Below are 22270 nucleotides of genomic sequence, written 5' to 3' on the forward strand. Positions count from 1 at the left end.
GTCACCTCCCTTGACCTACTGGCTGTCCTTCTTTTGACGGAGCCCAGGGTATGGCTGACTTTCTGGGCTGTGAGGGCACACTGCTGGCTCATGTCCAGCTTGCCATGCACCAGTACCCTGAAATTGTTTTTGGCAAAATCATGGCTTATCCTTTCACCATCTTATACTGATAGTAGGGCTTGCTATGACTTACGTGCAAGACATTGCATTTGGATTTGTTGGATTTGTTGAGATTCTCCTGGGCCCACTGCTTCAGCTGTCTAGATCCCTCTGGACAGCATCCTGCACATTGGGCACATCAACCACACCGTGTAGCTTGGTGTCATCTGCAAACTTGCTGAGGGTGCACTCCATCTCACTGTGGATGTCATTGATGAAGATATTAAAGAGTATTGGTCCCAGAGCTGATCACTGAGGGGCACCACTCATCATTGATCTCCGTTCAGACGTTCAGCCATTGACCACCACTCTCTGGGTACAATCCTGTAGCCAGTTCTTTAGAACTGGCTTTACCTGACTGAACAGGTCAGAACAGACCTTTAGAACAGAGCTTTACCTGGCTGCCATGACTTTTGAAATATCATTGATTGTGGCTTGGGATCTATGTTACCAGTTACCTCAGGACTCTGGGATGCGTTTCATGGAGACTCAAGTTATGGATGTTCAAGTTCCTCAGGTGGTCATGAACCTGATCTTTGCTAACAGCAGGAGGGGCACCCCCCCCCCCCCCCCCCCCCCCCCAGTTCTTACCTTTCAACTCATCCACTTGAGGGGTGTGTGAGGAGCACTTGCCAGTGAAAGCTGAGGCAAAAAATGTGTTGAGCACCTCAGCCTTCATGTGTGTTGTTATCAGCCTGCCTCTATTGCTCACAAAGGGTTGCTACACCTTCTTGGACTTTCCTTTTCTGATTGATGTACCTGTAGAAGTCTTTCTTATTCTTGAACCCCTTGCCAAGTCCAGTTCAAGCTGGGCCTACACACCCTGGCAGATTCCTGTACTCCTTTCAGGGTACCTTTCCCTGCTTGCACTGCCTTACATATGTCCAAGTGCCTTCTAATAGTTACATTATACTTTAGTTCTACAATGTAAACATGCATTTATATTTATAAACCTGGTAGTGACAATTCCTCCTACTGCAATAGCAAGGGTGATTTAATGTAAAAAGTAGAACAGATCTATGAGCTGAGGATGTAATCATATAATTTAGAGATAATTTAGTTTGCCAAGTAAGCCAGTGGGCCCTGCAGTAAAACAAAGCAGAATTGGATTACTTACTATTATTAAATGTAATTTAACCTCGTTTAGAAAAGAAATGGTTTCTCTCTAATGCTTTGCTAAAGCTTTATAAATTAAAATGCTACTGTTACTCCCATGGCCAATCTGTTTAATTTACAATTCGCTTGTGCAGTAGCTACTTGAAGAATAATTATATAACAAGTTATAACAAATAATTTTATAGGAAAATGAAACTACCTGTAGCTGTTAAGTCACGGGAGTGAGTTTGGTAACGTTTTTCTTTTGGGATTCAGTTCTTGCTTTCAGATCAGTAACAGCCGCAGTCCTTTGATTTAGATCAAAGTAAGAACACAAGCTTCCAGGAGCAAGTGAGAGTCAGGAGAAAACAAAGAAAATTATAATAATAATAAAAATAATAAAACCCCATTCCATACCCTAGAATAAGACTACTAAAATGAGGAAATCAACTCTGGATGTTTGTGGCTTCAGCATTATTTTAGTGTAATTTACTTCAAAGTATGAGACCAGGTAATCAGCATCTTGGATATCATATTTTCTCCCTTGAAAAGATATCTTTGGTTTATCATCTGTATACGTGTTGATCTATTATTTTCTTTTTAATTTTCTCAGACTATATCCACTTACAATCATTAAAGATCTAGGTCACTTAATGTAAATACTGAAGATGATATATGAATTCTGACAAATTTCATTTTAGGTAATTACATTTTCCATAGGTCTTCTGTCTAGAGAAAGTTTTTCTGCAATTTTGGTAGGATAAGTACTCTGCTATTGCAGTTTTGTGCTTTTCAGTAGCTGCAGCACTGGAGAGATAAAGTAATTTTGTACATTAACTTCATTTTTCTAAGCATTTTATGAAATTACATAGTATTGTGTGTTTATCTGTAGCAGCCTATGCAGAAGTTGCTACATTCAGAAGCATGAATTCTTTTACACTGAATATAATTCTTGAAAAGATCTGTGTAATCACTTCTCCTAATTCCCAGAATATTTTCTTCTGGCCACAGTTTTTTTCTTTAGATCTAAGGTTTTTGTTTGAAAACTGAAAATTATTGCCTATGAACAGATATCTTACTGGCTAGCTAATAGGAGGATTAAATTCATTGTCAGCCAGATAACTTGCCTAATAAACTCACATCTGACCTCAACAAGAATTTGAAGATTATGAATTCAGCTGACCTGCACATAGGTGTCCTTCCTGTATTTATTTCATAGTTTCTTTTTGAGGGAGGTGATCCTCCCCCTCTGCTCTGCCCTGGTAAGGCCTCATCTGGAGTACTGCTTGCAGTTCTGGGCTCCCCAGTGCAAAAAAGACAGGGATCTCTTGGAAAGAGTCCAGCAGAGGGCCACAAAGATGGTGAAGGGCCTGGAGCATCTCCGCTATGAACAAAGGCTGAGTGAACTGGGTCTGTTCAGCCTTGAGAAAAGAAGACTGAGAGGGGACCTGATCCAGGTCTATAAATATCTAAGGTGTTGGGGGCAGAATGGCGAGGCCGGACTCTTTTCAGTGGTGAGTGGAGACAGGACAAGGGGAAACGGCCAGAAACTGCAGCATAGGAAGTTCTGCACAAATGTGCTCAGGCACTTCTTTATAGTGAGGGTGACGGAGCACTGGAACAGGCTGCCCAGGGAGGTGGTGGAGTCTCCTTCTCTGGAGATGTTCAAGACCTGCCTGGATGCCTACCTGAGTGACCTGCTGTAGGGAACCTGCTTTGGCAGGGGGGTTGGACTCGATGATCCCTGGAGGCCCCTTCCAACCCCTACAATTCTGTGATTCTTTCTCTTCTGACTGACTGGCATTTTTCTCTGGAAAAAGAGTAGAGAAAGAAAGACAACTAATCAATACTTCTTTTTTTTTCTTTCTGTTTTCCTTTTCAGCCAGTTTTTGGCAAAAATATCAAATAATTTCTGATGAAGTGTTACTGCTAGCCAATTAAAGCTTCTTCCCCCCCGTAAGTTGCTTCTAATACTGGGCAAAGGCATTCATTTGAGGAAAAAGTACAATTCAAGTCAATTAACAAGTAATGATATATCCTCATCATTAAAATTATTTTCAGTTTTAGTCAGCTCCGATCTAAATTAGATGATAGTAGATATAGAATGTCCACATGGAAAAGCAAGGGAAATCAAAGTATAAAGAGAGCCCTTCTTTTTGAGACACTGTTTACAAGCAGATGTTGAAAAGAAAGTACAGTGGAAAAACATAAATTAATTCAATGTATTTTAGATCAGATATGTATTCTTATTTTTCTACTATCATGTATAAAAGTCAGAAATCAAATAGAAGAATTTACAAATGATAATCAAAACTCCTTGTAAAATTAAAGTTGTAAAATAAAATTTCATATTTTTACTGTGTTAATTACAATGTCAGCTTGTAGTTAAAAGATAAGAATTTACTGGAATTAAACTAGATCACCAACGTATTTAAGAGTTATAGGATAATACCTGATAATATTTAAAGAACTGTTTAATCATATACAATTATAGGGAAAGTGTATACCCTAATACACAAATGAAAGAATGAAAGAATTACTAGTTATCTAGTACTTCTTAGTATTTCAAAAGTTTATTCCTTATGTGTTATATTCATAATGCCCTACATGTTATCATGGTATTCTGAAGCATTTGCTACCTTTAGTGATGTGTCAAATTGGGTAGGTTATTGGTTTGTTTGTTTGTTTTTTTAAATGGTAGATCTTACCTGCTTTGAATTTATTAAAATTTAGTTTCCCACACATAAGCTTTATAAATAACATTTCCAGGCATTCAGAAATACTCAGCAATCAGATCTTTGTCTCTAATACAGTCATATTTCATGTTTGCTTCTTCCTATATGGACAGTATTCTATTTAAAGTAATGTAGTCAACAGTCAGGATAGTTTGTAGAAATATTATGCAAGAACTCCAAAACTGGGTTGACAGCATTCCATTTCAGAACTCCCTGAGGATTTTTACTTCTAGAGAGAAGAGACCCTCTACAGTGCTTCAATGCGTGTTTCTCTTCTCTACTTACTTAGGGAGAAAAACATGTACTTAACCTTGCACAGATAATCACCAATGGATAGAAAGAGGAGGTGGCAGATCTATAGTCAGGTTCTCTACCCTAGCCTTTGAGAAGCACCATTCTTTGTTATGCATCACATTGCCAGATGTACTCCTCTGTTGCTGTAAAGCAGCAGATCAACCTAATGGTCTATTTTTCTATGGGGACCCATTAATAATTTTGAGTGTTCTGTATTACAATTTAGGTACTGACGTGCTTATGTGTTCTGATAATCGTTCAATAAGCCCTCAGGGTGGTAGCGCAAGTTTCAGGCAAACATTAGAGGTTCTGCTTCAAATCTTCATGGAGAAGAATTTATAGCCAGTGGAATTTGTGCTGTTTAGATGTGATAGCTTTCTATCAATTCTGCAGCGTTGACACTGGTGGGTTTTTCTGTTACAACTTATTGAAGAATCATTAGGAAGTTTATGCAAAGTCAGCACCAGAATGCATCGCAATATCCAAAATGAAAGAGGGAGTTAAGGAATGACAATGAGCCAGAGCAATGCTTGGCTCATTGTCATTCTAGAGTCATCATAAACTGTCTGCTGATGTTTCATTGCTTCATGTGAAGGATGGTGTTTTCCTTCACATCCTAGAGAGAGTATTGATAAAGAATTTCCTTTACTTTTAACAGCTTTTAAAATTTTCTCATAGTGTCAATACAGGCAACCCATATGGACTTACAGAAATATTTTTTTAGAAATATTGCTCAAAATATGAAGCGAGAGACAGAAGTTAAACTTGGCTATGAATTTAGGAAGTGATCAGAATATGAAGATGTAACTCATTTAACTCTTTGCTCAAGACTGATTTCATTTTCAAATGCTTTGAGACATGACTTTTTTTTTATTTTATTTTATTTTTTTTTTTTTAAATGACTGTAGAAGAATTCACCTCTGTAAATTATTTGGATGTGTTGCATGGAGTATTGAAAGACACATTTTGTACATTGCTTCCTTTTCCTTTCCACACTGTTGAATGTCTTTACTGCTTTATTTTCAGAGCTAAGTATTGGAGAATCACAAAGTCTCTGTGTGTTTCTTCTAACTCTCTTTTTTTTTTTTTTTTTTTTTTTTAAGGATGTACTTTTGGAAGTAATTAATCAATTAAATTAGTAAACAGTTTATTTCTTTAAAAGTGTTTCTGTGTCTCATTTGCAGAACAGACAGAATTGGCCCCCCAAACTATGAAAAATTGTTATTTCTGGCCTTTTTATTTTTTGGAAGACATCTAGTTGTCTTTCCTTGTGTGAAGACAAAAAACAAAAGACTAGTTTATGTCCAACACTTCCTGCTGGGTGGCTTTCTGTACGTGGGCCGGCACTTTTAGTGATTAGAAGAGCCTCTGCTCCTACTTCTTCTCCCAAAAGTAGACTACTGCTAGGATGTAGACCAACAAATTTCTCAATTTTAATCCTGATGCAATTTATTAATCACTAAGGCATGTCTCACTACTATATTGTTGTTGCTTTCATTATATTAGGATTTCTGCCTCTTTAAAGTCTGTAAAACAACGTGTTTCAAATTTCCCAACCAGGGATCGTTTTGAGCCCTGAAATACCCTGAGTGGTTGGCCATGCTACAACATTTGAGAAAAAGAAGAAATTCTGAGACAAAGATAAAAGTAAATGGTAATAAAAAGAAGGAGAAAACGTAGATGAGATTAAGATAACCAGGTTAGAGCATTAAAATGGGAAGATTATTGAGAGTATTTAGAAACTTAAAAGAGGTAAGAAAATAGTACTTGTTTTGAAAAGGAATGGAACATTACATGAAATTAGTTTAAATACTGATAGTACAAGGAAAATGCTGATGGGGTCACTGAATTTGGCTTGATATCTTTTAACTGTGTGCTTTCCTACTACAAATCATTAGCTTTACTCATGAATAGGAAAATAAACTGATTTTCAGTTTCAGAGCATATGTAAATAATATAGAACTCATGACATTTTAGTATTAAATATCTAGAACAGTGAAATCAGAAGATATTGTTGGCTATGTATTGCATAGATATAACCTAAAAAGAACTGTAGTAAAAATGTGATTTCCCAATAAATAAAAGTATACAGCTTCTAGAGCCCTGTCTATAGGTAAAAAATATGTGATTTGTTATTGTAATTCAAGGAATAACAAAAAATTTCATTGTCAATTGGGAGTTGTAGTTTTCTTTCTTTTTGTAGTAGACCATAAAAAAATCATTAATGTTTTAGTTTATTAGAATTAATCAGAATTAAAATGTAATCGTTTTCTGACCAAAAGTAAAAGTTTCTAAGCTTCTCAAGAAATTACTAAGAATTGTTTTGAATTGAAAGTGTTAAGTCATCTAAGGTTAGCAGTCACTATCACCCCTCTTTTAAGAGATTGCTTTCAGTGTTAGAACCTTTAGTAAAATTATATTTTTCTGAGTTCCCTTCACTTCATGCTACTGCCTTGTAAACCGGTGGGCACAATTTAGTTAAATGGTTACGACAGGCACCGCATTAGCATTTAGGGCTTACACTGTTTACACATGTGCTGCAAAAATGCTTCAGAGCTTATTATTTACACTGGCTACTCTCTTGGTAGTCATGTTAATAAACACAGGGCAATTAATTTTATACAGATTGTACAGTAAATCAGCTGGCATCATAAGCTTCTTTTCTCTTCCCCTGATGCATTGCCTGGGCAACATCTTCCCAGAAGCTGTTGAAAATGCCTAATTCCCCTGTCTATGAATCAGTTTGTGGTTCAGCACTTCCAGGTTCTTGTTCTTAGACAGAAAAGCGCTGTTTTGTTCCTCAATCAATAAATAAAACATTCTCCCTGGCTGCAGAATGGGGATTTGGGCAGTGCATGTCTCCTTGACACCACTATATTTTGCTAGCTCTGGGCACTGATCATGCTGACGTGCATTTCTTTAATTTTCTTATTTCCACTAAAGATTTTAATTAAATACTGGTGATGCATAAGAATCAGTGGGGACAGTGCTTCCCTGCACATTACATCTTTTGATGCAGAGGGCAGGGATTTTCTGACATGCAGCATTCAGCATGTGTGAGATGTCTGTCTCTAGTAAACTGTCATTTGTCATGTTTAACCAAACTTGTGCTAAAATAAGCTGGGGAAGGACTGCAAAGCTCAGAGAGAATTGCAAAGCCTGGGTCCGGAAGCAGTGGAGCACAGAGAGCTGACAGCAGCGTGCTCCCTCGTGCAAGTTCTCAGGGAACGTTTCTTCTTGGCACAGGCACAGCAAAGTCTGCACTTCTGGCACAGATGTTCCTCCAGCAGCTCTGAAGTAAGGCTGCCTGCTGGATACCATGCCATGCCCGGGGGTTAGTGGTCCTCCTCAGCCTCTCAAATTGACTCACCTCTGATGAAATCCAGTACTTAAAGAAACAAGAGATGTGGGGCTTTAGCTGATAATTCCGTCTCAGCTAGGGTGGCTGGTGAACTGCCACAGCCCAGCGCAACGTCGCTTGGCACCGCTGCAACTTTCTTCAAAGCAAAGTATTGGTAAAATCCTCTTGTTTCCCTCTGATCGCAAGCTGGTGTGACAACTGGAATGATTTGCCTGTTGGAAGAATGTTGACTCTAGAGTGGGAGTCGGAGGGACTGCAAACAGTGGGTATTGTTGTGATTATATTTGCATCTCTGAAGCTGCTTCATTTGCTGGGACTGATTGATTTTTCTGAAGGTAAAGTGGTCACTCGCAGTTTGTGCTGTTTCTAGGTGTGGTGTCTGATCTGCTAAAATAGACTTAGCATCAGGTATAAAAGCTGTGAAATGAAAATGCTTGGAAGGAGAAAATAGCAGTCAGACTAAAAATCTGATATTGTTCCTGCTGCTTTTACTTTGTTATTGTAAAACAGGAAAAGATGCTAGTTAGATGCTAGCATCAGGTTGGAATTTTACAAAGAATTAAAAAGGATGAAAGCAGAGAACGTAGCATTTGTCTGTCAGTTGCTTTGAAAGCTGTTCACTGCTAGACAACTTGGTGCATTAAGTGAATCTTAGCTCAGTTCATGTTTATAACACTGTTTTTCTGATTTATGCATTTAGAGGTTTGATCCGACTCTACCTATGTTTTAGATCATTTTCATAGCTAAATACAAAACACCTTTATTACAGAATAAGTAATATAGGTATAGCTTTAGGAACAAATCTGTTTTATACCTTCCCAAAAAAGTAAAGCATATATGCCAATTGTGTATGTATTATACCCCATATACATATAATTAAGATATATTTTTAAATTCCTGTTTGTTTGCTCAGATTCCTGTCTCCTCCCTACTGTATGGATCATATCATATCATCTACTCTCAAAGAGAACTTCACAATAATTTTAATAGGAATTTTATCTGTATACAAATTGTGTGGTTTTTAATACCTGTTTTATTGAAATAGGCTGTTTCAGCTTAATTGTTAATGAGATTTTGTGAACTTTTGAACAAAATTTCTTAGTGGGTACTGCTATAGTAAACAGAAACCATTCACTCACTAAAACATTTGCTTGGAAAATACTTGCTTTTCTCAGTGTGTTAGTGCGTGTGAACAAAAACCAATCCTTTTTGCTGTGCAATTGCTTTCAAGTCAGAAAAAGGTAGCCAAGGAGAGCACTCCAGTTTTCTGAAACATTAACTTTTCATCATGGAATAGGATCTTTGATGGATGCAGATTCACATCATCACCTCATAAAATCACTCGGTGTGCTGATAAAATGTGAAATCTTTAACACAGCACTTTTATAGTTACTGAACTACTGAAATAAGTCATCCTTAAAAGCATATGTGGAGAGAATATATAACAGTTGCTATGTTTCTATATAATGCATTTGTTATGGAATTAAGGTATTTTTTGAATTCTAAACAGTGAGTAATTCTTTTCATAACACACACTTTTTATTTCTTCTTTCTCTTGGTTTGCAGCATTTTTAGCACCTTAAAATTCCTCTTATCTGTTAACTTTTACTTCATTGTGTGTGGTAACATAATTTATAGACAAATAATTATAATGCACTTTTTTTACAAGATATCCCTTTCTTAACTTTTCACAGAATTATATTATAATTAAGTCTGGACAATGCTTCATGTAATTTCAACTCTATCACCTTTCAAAACGAACAAACAAACAAAACCACCCCCAGAAAACCATTAAGCATTACAGTGATTTTAACATAAGTGTAAGTTGAACTGAATATCAACTGAAGTCTAACTTTCTCTGCTAATATGACGATTATCTGCATTTTTCCTTAATGATAATATAGTAATTTCTTTCAAATGTACCTAGTATCATAAAACAAACCTCTAAATGTAAAAAGATTAAACATTACAAAGTATTGTGAGTATATTAAGAACATCTTCAGTGTGAATAGCTCCATTGTCTCAGAGGATTTCTAGTTCCCCTAAGGCTGATGTAATCTATTAAATTCTTCCACACTGAGGTGCTGCCATTACCATTAAACAAGAATTCTGCCCCAGATGACGAAGGATTGTCTGTAAGATAGTCAAAACAAGTGGCTTGTTGTTCCCACACTGAAAGGCCAGGCTTGCTGTTGATGTGCAAAGATGATTGAATGGTCAAGGTTAATCTTGAAACCAAAATCAGCATTGAGCCCTCCCCACCTACTCCGTAGAAGCTGAAACAAATCTTCCATAGGTAGGCTTTCCGATATCTTAATGTACTAATGATGTCTTAATAACTCATATATATTGAGTTATGTCAAAAATATCACTGATAGAGAGTCCCAATGTTTGCCAATAAATGGCACGCAACACACATAAATGACAAATCTTTAGTTGCTCCACAGATTTTACTGAGGCTCCATGTTAATGCTCCACAGATTTTACTGAGGCTCTGATGATGTTTTACGCAAGTTTCTACCAGCAGAAAAGGAAACTGCAGCAGCTTGTTTATTGTTTGTCTTTATAGTTATTTACAGAGTAGTACAAACTAGTGTTTTTCCTATGTAAGCACTTTCAGATTTATATTCTAAAAAAAAAGATAAAATAGTACTATGCTCATGGAAAAAACTCTTCTTCAATTCAATGATGGGAAATATTTTACTGTGATTCTTCCTCGGATCTCTCTCCTGCAAAAGTGTTTTCAGTTCTACTCAATGTGCTATAGTGGACAGTCACCCTTTTTGCTTTACACAGGGAAAGGGGTTATGGTGAACAAGAGCTTGACTGCCCCAACTCCTCCATGGGAGCATTAGATGAATCCAGGCGATCTGCACAGTTTTATTACAGTGTTCAGTGTTTGACAGGGCAAGGAATCTGACTTGATCCTATCTTATCTAGGGACCATGTTCTGCTACTTCATCCCTCTTCTACTTTCCAACAATCAGAAAAGGTCGACCAGAATGAGAGGGAAGCTGATTTCACTGGTGCCAACGATCTCCTTCAGTTATAACACTGAATTGAATTAATACCACTTTTACTGTGAGAATGAAAATCTCCTTTTCCTCTCCTTCTGTTACTTTGAAAGAGGTTTGATGCTGATCAATATCTTCCCTTCGTCTTCCTTGCCTGAAGTTTTTGCTGCTGGGTGAATTTTTGCTTTGTTATTCAGCTGCAAGGGGCGCACAGGAAGGAGTTTGTGAGTGGAACAGAGGATCAGTGCACTAGATACAGAGGGAATGAATCTTCCAGAAGCTTGGAGGGGAGAGAACTGGAAAAGTGAAGAATTCATTTTATTTATATTTGCGTGCAGATAATGTTTGTCATGTGACAGCAATTTGGGAAACTATATATATATATATGTGTGTGTTATATGTGTCAGGGGGTTGTATAAACAAAGCCGTTATTGGGACAAACTTTGTGCTTCCTCCTTCATTATACATTCATTATGTTTTTAAGTATAACATATCATATAGAAATGTTTTGTGATCATAACCAACCAGAGTTGTAATCTATTCCACACCCTACTATTCCCACTCTTTTGTTTCCACTGAGTTCTGTTTTCAGAGCTTGCTGTTATCCTTTAAGTGTTTATTCAGGTATATGTTTGATGTCTGAATGGCCAACAGCTTTATACATCTTTCAAGTGAATGAAGGCTTGGTAGAACTACTTGAGACTCAGTTTCTCTTTTGGTGATGCAATAAGAAGGGCAATTACTTACAGTTATCAGGGAACATATTTGGCTGTAAAGTCAGTTTTGAGAGTAAACTGAGGATTGTTGCTGTGGTTAGAATCTGGAAATAGGAGAGGGAGTTACACACATTCTTTAAGTAAGGTTAGTTGTCTGTCTTTTTAATGGAAAGGTACAGAAAGACCAGTTTTTCTTCCTGTGTTGGATAGGCAGAAATCCAGAAGTCATGTCAGTGCATTTGAGCTGATTTGTTCTGTCACACTAACATGCTGAAATGTGTCCTCTTTTCTATCTGTTTTGGACTCAAATACCTAAAAGCACAGGGAGGATAAGCTTAGGTCTGTCTGCAACCATCTGTGTTAACATGTTGTAAGCTACCCTTACAGTTCAGCAAAAACAGGAATATTTAAAATATTGCCTTAAGTTCAGCATTACTCTCCCCTTGTAGTAAATGAATGATACGGGTAAAGATGTACTGCTAACAGATGATTCTCCATTCCTTTGTGCTTTTCTGTGAAAAACGGCTCAAAAAAAGAAAGTGAGTTTTCGTGTGAAATAACTTTGTTTAGATGTGACTGATAAAAATTATCCAAATTTGAATCTTCCATGAACTGGTGGCTGTGCAAGGCAGGCTGAAATTTACTGAAACTGTTACGTTCTACTCAGGGTATAGAATCATAGAATCATAGAATCGCAAAGTTGGAAACAACCTATAAGATCATCTAGTCCAACCGTCTTCTCATTACCACCGCTACCACAAGCTACTAAACCATATCTTTCAGCTCCTCATCCAGATGCCTCTTGAACTGTTGAAGTAGTTGAAGATATTCTATTTTCTCTTCAGTTTGCCTCAAAAACTAGGTTTTCATGGGAAACATGATTGCATTTTGGGAAGTATCATCTTAACTGAGGCTGTCATGTTCTTATATAGTGAAAGAATAAACGTAACATAATTGTATTGGAACTGAGGGTTTTGTTTTGCTTTGCAGTTGTTTTACTAACTTTCGTAACCTACGTAGACCAATGATAAGACATACAAATACAATTCGTTTGATAAATGAAGAAAAGCAAAATCATCCTTTTCCTGTAAAAAAAACAGGGAAGTCATGCATCAGCCTATAGGTTTGTTTTTACCAAACTATGAGTGAAATGGGACAATTGAAATAAAAGTTTTAAGGGGGGTCTTTTCTTTTAGAGATTTTCTCATCAGCTACTTCCCAAGGACTTCTTTACTAAATCTGTGTGAGGATGACAATCAGAGCATGAGCTTCTCTAGTGAAATTAATATCCGAAAATTCTGATCAGTTCAAAGTTTGGATGCTGACCATATAAAAAGTGGGAAGGCTTACTTTAAGAGATGTCAAAAAATACATGGTGTAAACAGTCCGCTGTAAGTACAACTTATGTAACCTTCACATGTGTGTTTCTGGAAGGATTAGGTATTCCAATTTTTTTTGACTGTAGATAAAGCATATCTGTTTAGTGTGCACTCACCCACTGTACTAGAAATACTGTCTGGCTCAGAATCACACAGTACATCTTCATCCTGTCTTAGGGAAGACACTTGTTGGCCACCCTGCTTTGGAAGGGCCATTCCTCTCAATTACTGGTTCCTCCTTTTGAGTTCCCAGCCTTGATTTTTCTGCAAGAAGATTCTTTTAGTGACACTCACTTTAGCCTGAGGGACTGACTATTTTCAAGCAGTTAGGGCAGTTTCTCTTTGTATTCCTCTCTGCAAAGACTGGTTACTTTTGAGCATCTTCTGAATTTTCATTCAAGGAATGCTGGTATTCATCTTAAGATCATTCAGGATATCTGGGTTTTTACCACCTTTTCCTCCAGACTTGATCAGGCCTCTTTCTCAGGACCATTTTACTATCATTGTTCACATAGATTCTGAATACCTATGTTGAGTGCAAACTCATTTGAGAAACAATTGGAATATAATAAACACCTGGAGAAGAAAAGCAAAGGACTAGAGCGTATCAGAGTGTACTAGATGCATGAACTGTCACCTGCCCTTCATCACACTGTTACAAGTTAATGAAACAAATAGATACTAATAGATCCTATACCAACAAAGGAAATCAGAAGATGAAGAAAAGAATGCCCAGAAAACACTCAGTATTCAATCATAATAGCTTTAAGAACCACTGCTGGCTAAAAAGTGTATGTCATTGGAAAGGGAAGAAAGTATTTTCTCCCAGAACATAGAGAAAAACATTTCCAAGAGAGGCAAGTAAAATATATTTAGTATGTGTAGCAAAGACTGCATCTAATAGTGGATGCCAGGAAATTCCTACAGAATACCCTGTTACTCATTTTCTCTCTGCATGCTGCCGTTGCTTCAGGCTGGTTTTAAAACATAGCTCCACATAAAGTCATTCATTTTATGATGACAGAGATTTGCTGTGACAATGTATGTTTCTGAAACGTAACTACGCAGAGTCAACTGAGTTAAGGTGAGGAGAGAAAAGCATTGCTAACGTACTTTGGGGCTGAGAATCTGGAAGGCTTTACTTTAGAATGTGATGTTTGCAGGCATAAATAATGATTGTTTAATGTGGCTTTACAAAATCAAATATGTGCAGTGATAGAATGACTGAATGAAAAAAAAGTCTATAATTGTGCTTTAATGTAGGAATAATATACTTGCCTATGGTCTCTTGAAATTTTAAATTATCTGCTCCATCTTTGACACAATTTTCAACCAGAACTTTTCATCTTTGATATCAGTGAAAACATTGATACGGAATTAAATTTTTAGGTGTTTATATCTCTGGGTTACGTGCAGACCTCAATGAAGCATCAAGGTCTATAAAGCAGTTGAATCTGTTCCACGTAATGAGAAAATGATAACATAATTTCAAGCAATTATGCTATCATTTTACTGTTCATTATGCATTTTAGCTCATAATAAATATTCTCATGAAACTGTCTTTGAGAAAAATTGTAAAAGCAGTTATAAAGCTGAATTTGCCATGTCATCTGGACTCTCTTGCTGTATACTGTAGCAGCATGAGCAAGCACATACCAGCCTCTTTGAGTTGTAGAAGGCTAATATGCCCTTCTAAAGGCTGTAGTCTGTGAATGTTTTGAACTACCATAGCAGTAGATTGATTGTATATTTGTATATATCTGTGTACATTGGCTGAAGAAAGAAATAAAGTTAAGACTTTGTGTATCAAATTTTGGCACTGAGTAACTTTAAAGAGCTATGGTATTCCAAAGAATCAACTATATAATGAAAAGTCAGACAAGTTCTTACATAGTATTTTTTATTTAATATATATATCTACATGTGTGTATCTTTATTGATCACATTATTATTTGCCTATAAAATATTTTATTACTAAATAGTTTATATTTCTGTATTAAAATAGCAGACTGTTGGACAGATTGCATATTATATACTTGCTTTTAAATGGATGGATGGATTCCATATGTGCAGTTGTCTGGTTTTCAGATGCTTATTTAAATAAACTGACCTTGAATATTTCTGAGAGACATCTGTCCATGTCCTGGTGCATTTTATTTTCAGCCTCCCACTAAGCATATAAGCAGTGAATGATACCAAATTAAACAGGGCATTGTGCAGACAGCAGGGCTCTTGTAAGTATGAAGGAGGGATATCGATCAAAGTTCACTGAAATGAGTCAAGTCAAGATGAAGTGCAGCAGTTGACTTTTGTGTTGCTCCCACAGATAGTTTGTTCCTTGCTGATAAAGCTGCTGGGTTTGGAGTGGGAGAGGGGAATTAGAGGAGAGAAGCAGTGGTTGAGAAGGGAATAATAAGGGCTAGTTTACTCAGTTATCTATCGCCAAGCAAATGAGTTGCTAAGCAAGGAGAGGGCAACTCCCTGCCCTGCTTGCAGAAAAGAATAATTAGTAAAGTAAACAGTCACACATATTACACTAAAGCATGTACTTCTGTGTATGTACACCGTAAGAAATGCAGCATTCTGTGCTTCAAAAATAGTATTTCCCTGTGATCTGTTGGGGGGGCTCATCACTAAGTGGTCACTGCAGACATCCAGTGTGGACATCAAACATGCTGGTTCATCCTGGCTGTATCTGCAAAATAAAGCTATAATAGTTAACCTATGTACTAGCGGTTTGAACTCCTTCCTTTTCTCTGTATTGCAAATTTTTTAGATGTCTTCGTTTCTCAGTAGAAGATGAAGTTCTAGATTCAGCACGTCATCATGGAATTTGAACTAAACCAAATTTAGTAGGTTGGCATATGTATTGCAAGGTTTTTGTTTTTTTTTTTTGAAGCAGTAACAAGATAGCAGATAGCAACAGAAGAATATACTGCACTTGAAGAGAAATGTCATTGAATCTTTCAGCAAGTGACCAGGCAGGGGTACTGTTTACACTGAAACATCAACAGTTGTGTTCCATTGTTTTTTGCTGTAGCTTTTTCACAAGAGCAGGAGTGATCATTATCCTTAGATAACCTGTGTTCAGCTTTTCTCTGTATTTCTTAAATAGTTTGACTTGTTTATAACATGCTTTGTTATTTTTCTGTCATACGGGTATCAATTATCAGCACCTTCAGTTACATAATTAGAAGAATTGACACTAAATTGTTAGAAAGCTGTTTGGCATTTGGGAACTCTCATTATGACTCCCTTTCTTTGTGACCTTAGGGTATAGAAAATGGTGGAAATTATACTAGTTAGTTCACAAACTGTTTTGAGGGCAAGTAGATTAGAAGATGCTTCAGATGCTGGAGTAGTGAGGCCATATGAGACATACGTCTGCAGATCTCTTGCAATCACACTCTCAAAACCTGGAGCCCAAGTTTGAATTTTGATTGTGGTGATAGCTACAAATAGCTTCAATTGTTTGAGATCTTTTATACATAAGGACTTCTCAATCCAACCAGAAAAGTGCTGACATTAACCAATAGCCCGCTTTATTCTTTACCACTAATGACTTCTATTTTGCTGTTGAGAAAGCAGGTAGTCATATCTCAGATTCTAATAAAAAGTAGATCCAATATAAATTACTGTAAGATTTTTACTTTACTAAGGTAAGCATCTCCTGTTGAACACCTGTATCTTTTCTTCAGCTGAGTTTCATGATGCCTATTCTTTCTAAGCATAAAAAAAAAAAGTATTTATTACAAATAATCTGTACTTATTTATACTTACATGTTTATATAGAATAATGGATTCCTTTGTGAGATATATAGTGCATGCAACAAGTACATATCACATATGTAGTGAAATATATATGGCAAATAACTTTAGAATATTTTCATTTTATGGTGTAATAAATGAAAGTAGACAGATTTGCAGAATTTCATAAATTACAAATAACAGTAAGAAATATTTTTTGCCTTTTATTTCCTTTTAAATATTTCAAACTGCAGGCCCTACTTCTTAATCTCTCACTCATCATATACTTTTAATACAACACATCTGTAAGGTACATGGATTTTTAATTTCAGCACAATATATTATTCTGATATTAAATTGTGGAGAATTTCTATAGGATTCTCTTTTCCCAAAGAAATATAGGAAATACATTCCATCCTAATCTAATATTACAATATAAATAATAAATAGCAAGTTAATGGAGAATATAATTTCATGTTGCAGATAGACTTTTGGAGTTATAAAATCAACAAGGATGGGATCTTCCTTGTTTTATTTCAATGATGACACAATGTAAATACTTGTTTCTCTTATATTTCAGTAATTAATAATATAATTTATATTGCTGGGGGGAAAAATAAGATCTTGTTTTCAGTTATTTCTCCCTCCTCTGGGCAATTTTTCATTCTCATTACTGGAATCACTAAACTGAGCCCAATCAATTAGCTCAGAATAATTGTTTTGGGATTGTATTCAGCCTCTGATCTTCAGATACATCAGACAAACTTTTCTGCACGCTTTTTTTTCTCAGATGAACAAATGTAATACACTGGACTACATAAAGTTCCAGCTTATTTCTTCAGAGATGGAACATGTCCACCACTTTATTCTCTCTGAATATTACGCAAAAATTGCACATTTCAAATATAGCAGTCAACACAAAAGTATAGGTTGTTTTCTTAAAAATACTACCAATAAATGGATGCTTCGCTGTGTACCCATATATTACCATGAATTTGTGGTTCTAGCTTTTTTTCCAAATGGAGAAGGAATTTCTGAAAATAGTGTTATTCCAAGCTTTTATTCAGATCTCTTTCATCTGTGCCAGGTTAAACAAGTATCTCATGAATCACAGAATCACAGAATCACAGAATCACCCGGGTTGGAAGGGACCCCAAGGATCATGTAGTTCCAACCCCCCTGCCTAGCAGGGCCACCAACATACATATTCAGATCAGGTTGCCCAGGACCCCGTCCAACCTGGCCTTAAACACGTCCAAGGACGGGGCATCCACAACCTCCCTGGGCAGCCCGTTCCAGGGCCTAACCACTCTCCTAGTAAAGAACTTCCCCCTAACATCTAACCTAAATCTTCCCTCCTTCAACTTAAAACCATTTCCCCTAGTCCTGCTGTCGTCAGCCCTTTTGAAGAGTTTACTCCCCTCCTGGGTGTAGGTTCCCTTCAGGTATTGATAGGCTGCAATGAGGTCACCCCGCAGCCTTCTCTTCTCCAGGCTGAACAAGCCCAACTCCCTCAGCCTGTCCTCATAGGGGAGGTATGAATGCCTGAATAGAAGTGTCTGAAAAGTCATAATTAAATAAAATTCGTAGTGCCAGTTTTTTGCTGTTATGAAATTTACTGATTTGTGCAGTTACACATTATTTGTGTAACCGGAGGCTGTGGTCACATCCATTCCATTGGTTATTATTTAAAAAACCAGAGAGTGCCTTCCTAAAGGCCGTACAGTTCAGGGGTTGCTTCTGTTTGTACAGATTGGGAAGCAGATGGTGAGAATGCAGGTGGGTCTGGGGGCTGCAGTCTCATAGTTCTCTGCTGCTCAGAAGTAGCAGCAGGTCAATATTTACGGCAGCTCACCTTTTCTTTACTCTCCAGAACATTCCTTATCTGCAGCACCTGATGGGAGGGAGAGAGTCAATGCTTGCCTGAATAGACAATAACAGGACAGAACTGCTCCTTGGAGACTCAGGTTCTACTCACCTGAGTATAGAAAGAGGTAAATGAGCTAACGTGCATGCCACCCGATGCAAAGACAGGTGGAGATTTGTTGCCTCTTACGTGGGTCATAGTCAGGCCCGGAGGCACTGAATGGAATCATTTTCAATGCAGTGTTGAAACAGAAGAATTGTGGCAGATTTCAGAAGAAACTTCGCTGAAAATCAAACCACCTTTATGCATGACCCTGGGTTTTGATCTGTGACCTAGTTCACTTGTCAACCTTTGAAAATGTAGTTTAGGCATTAGTGCTTTTTTTATCCTCAGCATAAAGTCTTTTCATGTCTTGATGGTTTTATAACTTCTCAATAGTTGTAAACATGATCAGTCTCATCGGTGTCATGAATCCCAGCAGAACTAAAGCATGCCCACGTACTTAATTGATCAGGGTTCTGCTGGACTAAAACAGGATACAATGGACTTAGATGGTCAGGAAGCTGCCTGGAAACTGCATAAAACTATTCAACACTGAGAGAAGAGTTTTTATAGTTTTATTTTTTGAATAATCTCTCTTATTCTTACTTGAATAAATGCAAGTCTTACCCTGCAAGCAGTAAGAGGTGTTATTTAGTACCAAGTGATTCACAGTGTAGTATTTCTGCTGCACAGTTGCATGTTTCTGGGTGAAAAACATACCTAACTATAGTTTTAGTACTTTAATCCGATTATAATTGAATTCCTAAAATAGAGCATTCTTTGGGTTTTAAACTGTGTTTCAGAATACCTAAGATAATGTAATTCTAAATATGAATGAAAAATGAGCACTGTCTCAACTTGGATATTGTAAGCAATATCATTCACATTCTCTACTGTTTCTTTTCAACTGTAGTCTTCTTGTGAAATATTTCTCAGCGTTGCAATCTTAGTTCTTAAAAATATACATAGAGAGAGGTTTTTTTTTCTGCAGGTCTTTCTGGCTCGTTGTAAAAAAGGGGCAAGGAGAAATAAGTTCATGAGAAATTGGGTGTTCTTTATTTTTCTCTAGTGGTTGTGGAATTAAAATGACAACTCTTCACATAACTAAAATTCAGAAATCCAGAATGTGTATTGACAGAATGTAGTTGTTTCATTGGATTTCTTTTCTGTTTCACTTATTTAATATTTGCTTAAGATTTGATTAATATTTTACCTTTAATTCTTTATGTTCCACAAGCTTGTGAAAATGCTGGGAAATAGAGGAAGAAATTAAGAGCATGCACTTGAAATGTTTGTTTCTGATCTAAGTGTATTTCTGTAATATAGATTTGTCCTCTAGACATCATAAGTAGTTCACAGGAGAGTTGTTTAAGACTTAAGAGTAAAACATGAGTTGCATTTCTGCAGTGTTTCTACTTCATGTCTACATAGACCTGAGTCATGCTCTGATTTTTCTTGCAGCTGTGTGTGATTCCTCTCATGTGGCTTTTTTTTTTCAGTTAAATGTTCCATTTCTGAAGCACAGCATTATGATAACAATGGAAAAGTTACCTCAGTAATTTATGGTTGATTCATGACTATTAATACAAGCTCCTGGCTAGTATGCTTTAGAAAATCATTTATCCTCCTTGAACTACCACATCTTTCAATTTCATGTCCATCAACTGCCTGAATAATGTAAATTAATATTTTAGTAGAATCAAGGTGGCATAGAATATGACTAATGAAGACTGGAAATATACTGCATATTTACTTTCTGTGCCACTATGGTTCTGTTCTTTCTATAGATGTTGGGATTTTCTAAGAAACTATTGATTTCTGGAGATAACTTCTTATTTTAGTTGCAAATTTAACTCCCTAAAAATGTCAGAATGTGATCGCAATTTCAGCTAGATATCAACTGCTGTAGCTTCTTTTGTGGAAGGCCAACTGATGATAAATCTTCAATAATTATATTCCATTTAATGTCTGTTATTTCTTCATGTATTTTACACCAGTCAGATATTGCTCATTCAACAGCAGCATAGAAGATAGTAACTCTAAATGTGCTATTGTAAAATTAGAATTGAAAGCTTAGGTACCTTTTTTCTTTGATCACCACAGCTGTCACCCAGCAGTTCTCAGAAAAAGCCATCTTTGTCAATTGAGAAAGACAGGGCCAGCCTCTGAGCTTCTTAGTGACACCTTTTTTCTTGTCTTCTATGTACAGCTGTGTACTGTTAAAAGTTATTTTACTGGGACTATAAAAAAGCCCTACATTCCACAATGTCATGATAATAGTGTTTTAATTTAATCAATAAATAGCCACATTTTTCAACGCAAATATATATTTAATTTGTTTCCTTATCTTCTTAAAAACAGTAGGATATTAATAAACAGAAGAAATGAGCTCGCATGTTTGTGGCCTAGAAGGGTGATATTCATGAGAAGGTTGGACTGAGATTAATTGAAGTGATTCTTCAAGATGATAAAATCTGTATGATAAGGTATTGGATAATGAAGTAGGTGTGGGATGAAATGAGAGTGTACTGGCCTTAACCGAGAAAAGCGAGACAGTGAGAATGTGTGCCAAAGACATCACATGGCAGTCCCATACATATGCACAATATCAATCTATTTTAAAAGCTGGAGGCTAAAGACAAATGGAGTTAAGTCAAAACAGTCTCAGTATTGCTTGCAGAACCCTTCATTAGTGCTTTATAGTGTTGTTGTAAGTTGTAATAAAGAATCAGAAAAGCATCCTTGAGTATGAATTATTTAAGTATTGTAAATGTTAGCTAGAAAGGAGATAACATCACCAACAAAATATTAGCCCACAAACATCACTGGGGACTCTAATGAGAAAGTATCAAATAAAAAGGAGGAAAAAAAAAAACAACTTAATAATCTTCCAGAATTAAACTAGTTAAATTATTTGAAGAATAAAGGTTACTATCAAAGCTAACTGAAAAAGTACAATTTGTCCCAATATTAGGTTTTTCTGGCTTTTTTTGAGCATTGTGTGGTGTAAAGCGCCGCCTTACTTTTCTATAGCTGTACACTGTCTCAACATATAAGGCATCACAGTAGCTATTTAAAGTTGTATGCTACCCCAGAATAGTGGCTCCAAAGGATAAGCAGCCAGCCAGACCACCCACCAGTTAGCTGGAGTAAGACAGTGCCCATGAGGTACATAGGATTTGGTGATTTCAAGACAAGAATCCTCTCTGCTCTCACATCCCTATATATTATCTACATTTAAAATACAAGGGCTGCTCTGAAAGTAATGCTTCCTATTTTATTTAGTGGTAAAATGTATGACCACTGTGAGCCAGAGTCAAAATGGCAGTTTATGAAATGGCAACATGTGAATTCCCAATGAAGAAAATGTTCAGGACTCAGGTAAGGGGATGTGCACTGTCTTTTGGGATAGGAAAGGGGTGATCCTTCTGGATTTCCTGGAACTCAGACAAATCATCAACTCTGACAGCTGTATTGCAGTGCTGACTAAGCTGTAGGCTTGAAGTTCTAGAGTTAGACCGGAGAAGAAAACAACTTCTCTTTTGAACCATGATACTGCCAGGTCCCCTACCAGTTTAAAGACTGTGGAGCACACTGACACTGCCAATCTTAGCTGGGCTGTCCTACAGCACCTACCACTCAGTTCAGATTTGGAGCCTTCTGAGTTCCATTTGTTTGGGCTGGTGAAAGATGGCTGCGGGGACAACACTGTCTTAGTAACCATGCTGTCATAATAGTTGTGAAACAGCGGGTCCCCTCTACTAGTGTAGGTTTTTATGAGCATGGAATGCAGGCTCTTGGTCATTGCCAATGAAACTGCGTAGCTAATGATGGTGAGTACATTGAAGTATAGTGTTTTGT

General features: G+C 36.8%; 1 protein-coding gene across 11 annotated transcripts in view; it reads left to right on the forward strand.

Moving 5' to 3' along the window:
- The window catches only part of KCNIP4 (potassium voltage-gated channel interacting protein 4), a 380467-nt gene that overhangs the window by 281951 nt on the left and 76246 nt on the right, over positions 1 to 22270 (forward strand). For 2 of the 11 annotated variants that reach the window (XM_048941679.1, XM_048941684.1), the window contains exon 1: positions 7589 to 7979. The exons of 6 other annotated variants lie outside the window; for them this stretch is intronic. In XM_048941679.1, the coding sequence (XP_048797636.1) occupies positions 7868 to 7979 (112 nt within the window). In that variant the 5' untranslated portion in view covers positions 7589 to 7867. Of the gene's footprint in view, positions 1 to 7588; positions 7980 to 22270 lie in introns of those variants that run through there. 3 more of the 11 variants (XM_048941689.1, XM_048941688.1, XM_048941692.1) reach the window with 3 other exon arrangements.

Source organism: Lagopus muta, chromosome 4 (genome assembly GCF_023343835.1).
Source record: "Lagopus muta isolate bLagMut1 chromosome 4, bLagMut1 primary, whole genome shotgun sequence".
Classification (NCBI taxonomy): Eukaryota; Metazoa; Chordata; class Aves; order Galliformes; family Phasianidae; genus Lagopus; species Lagopus muta.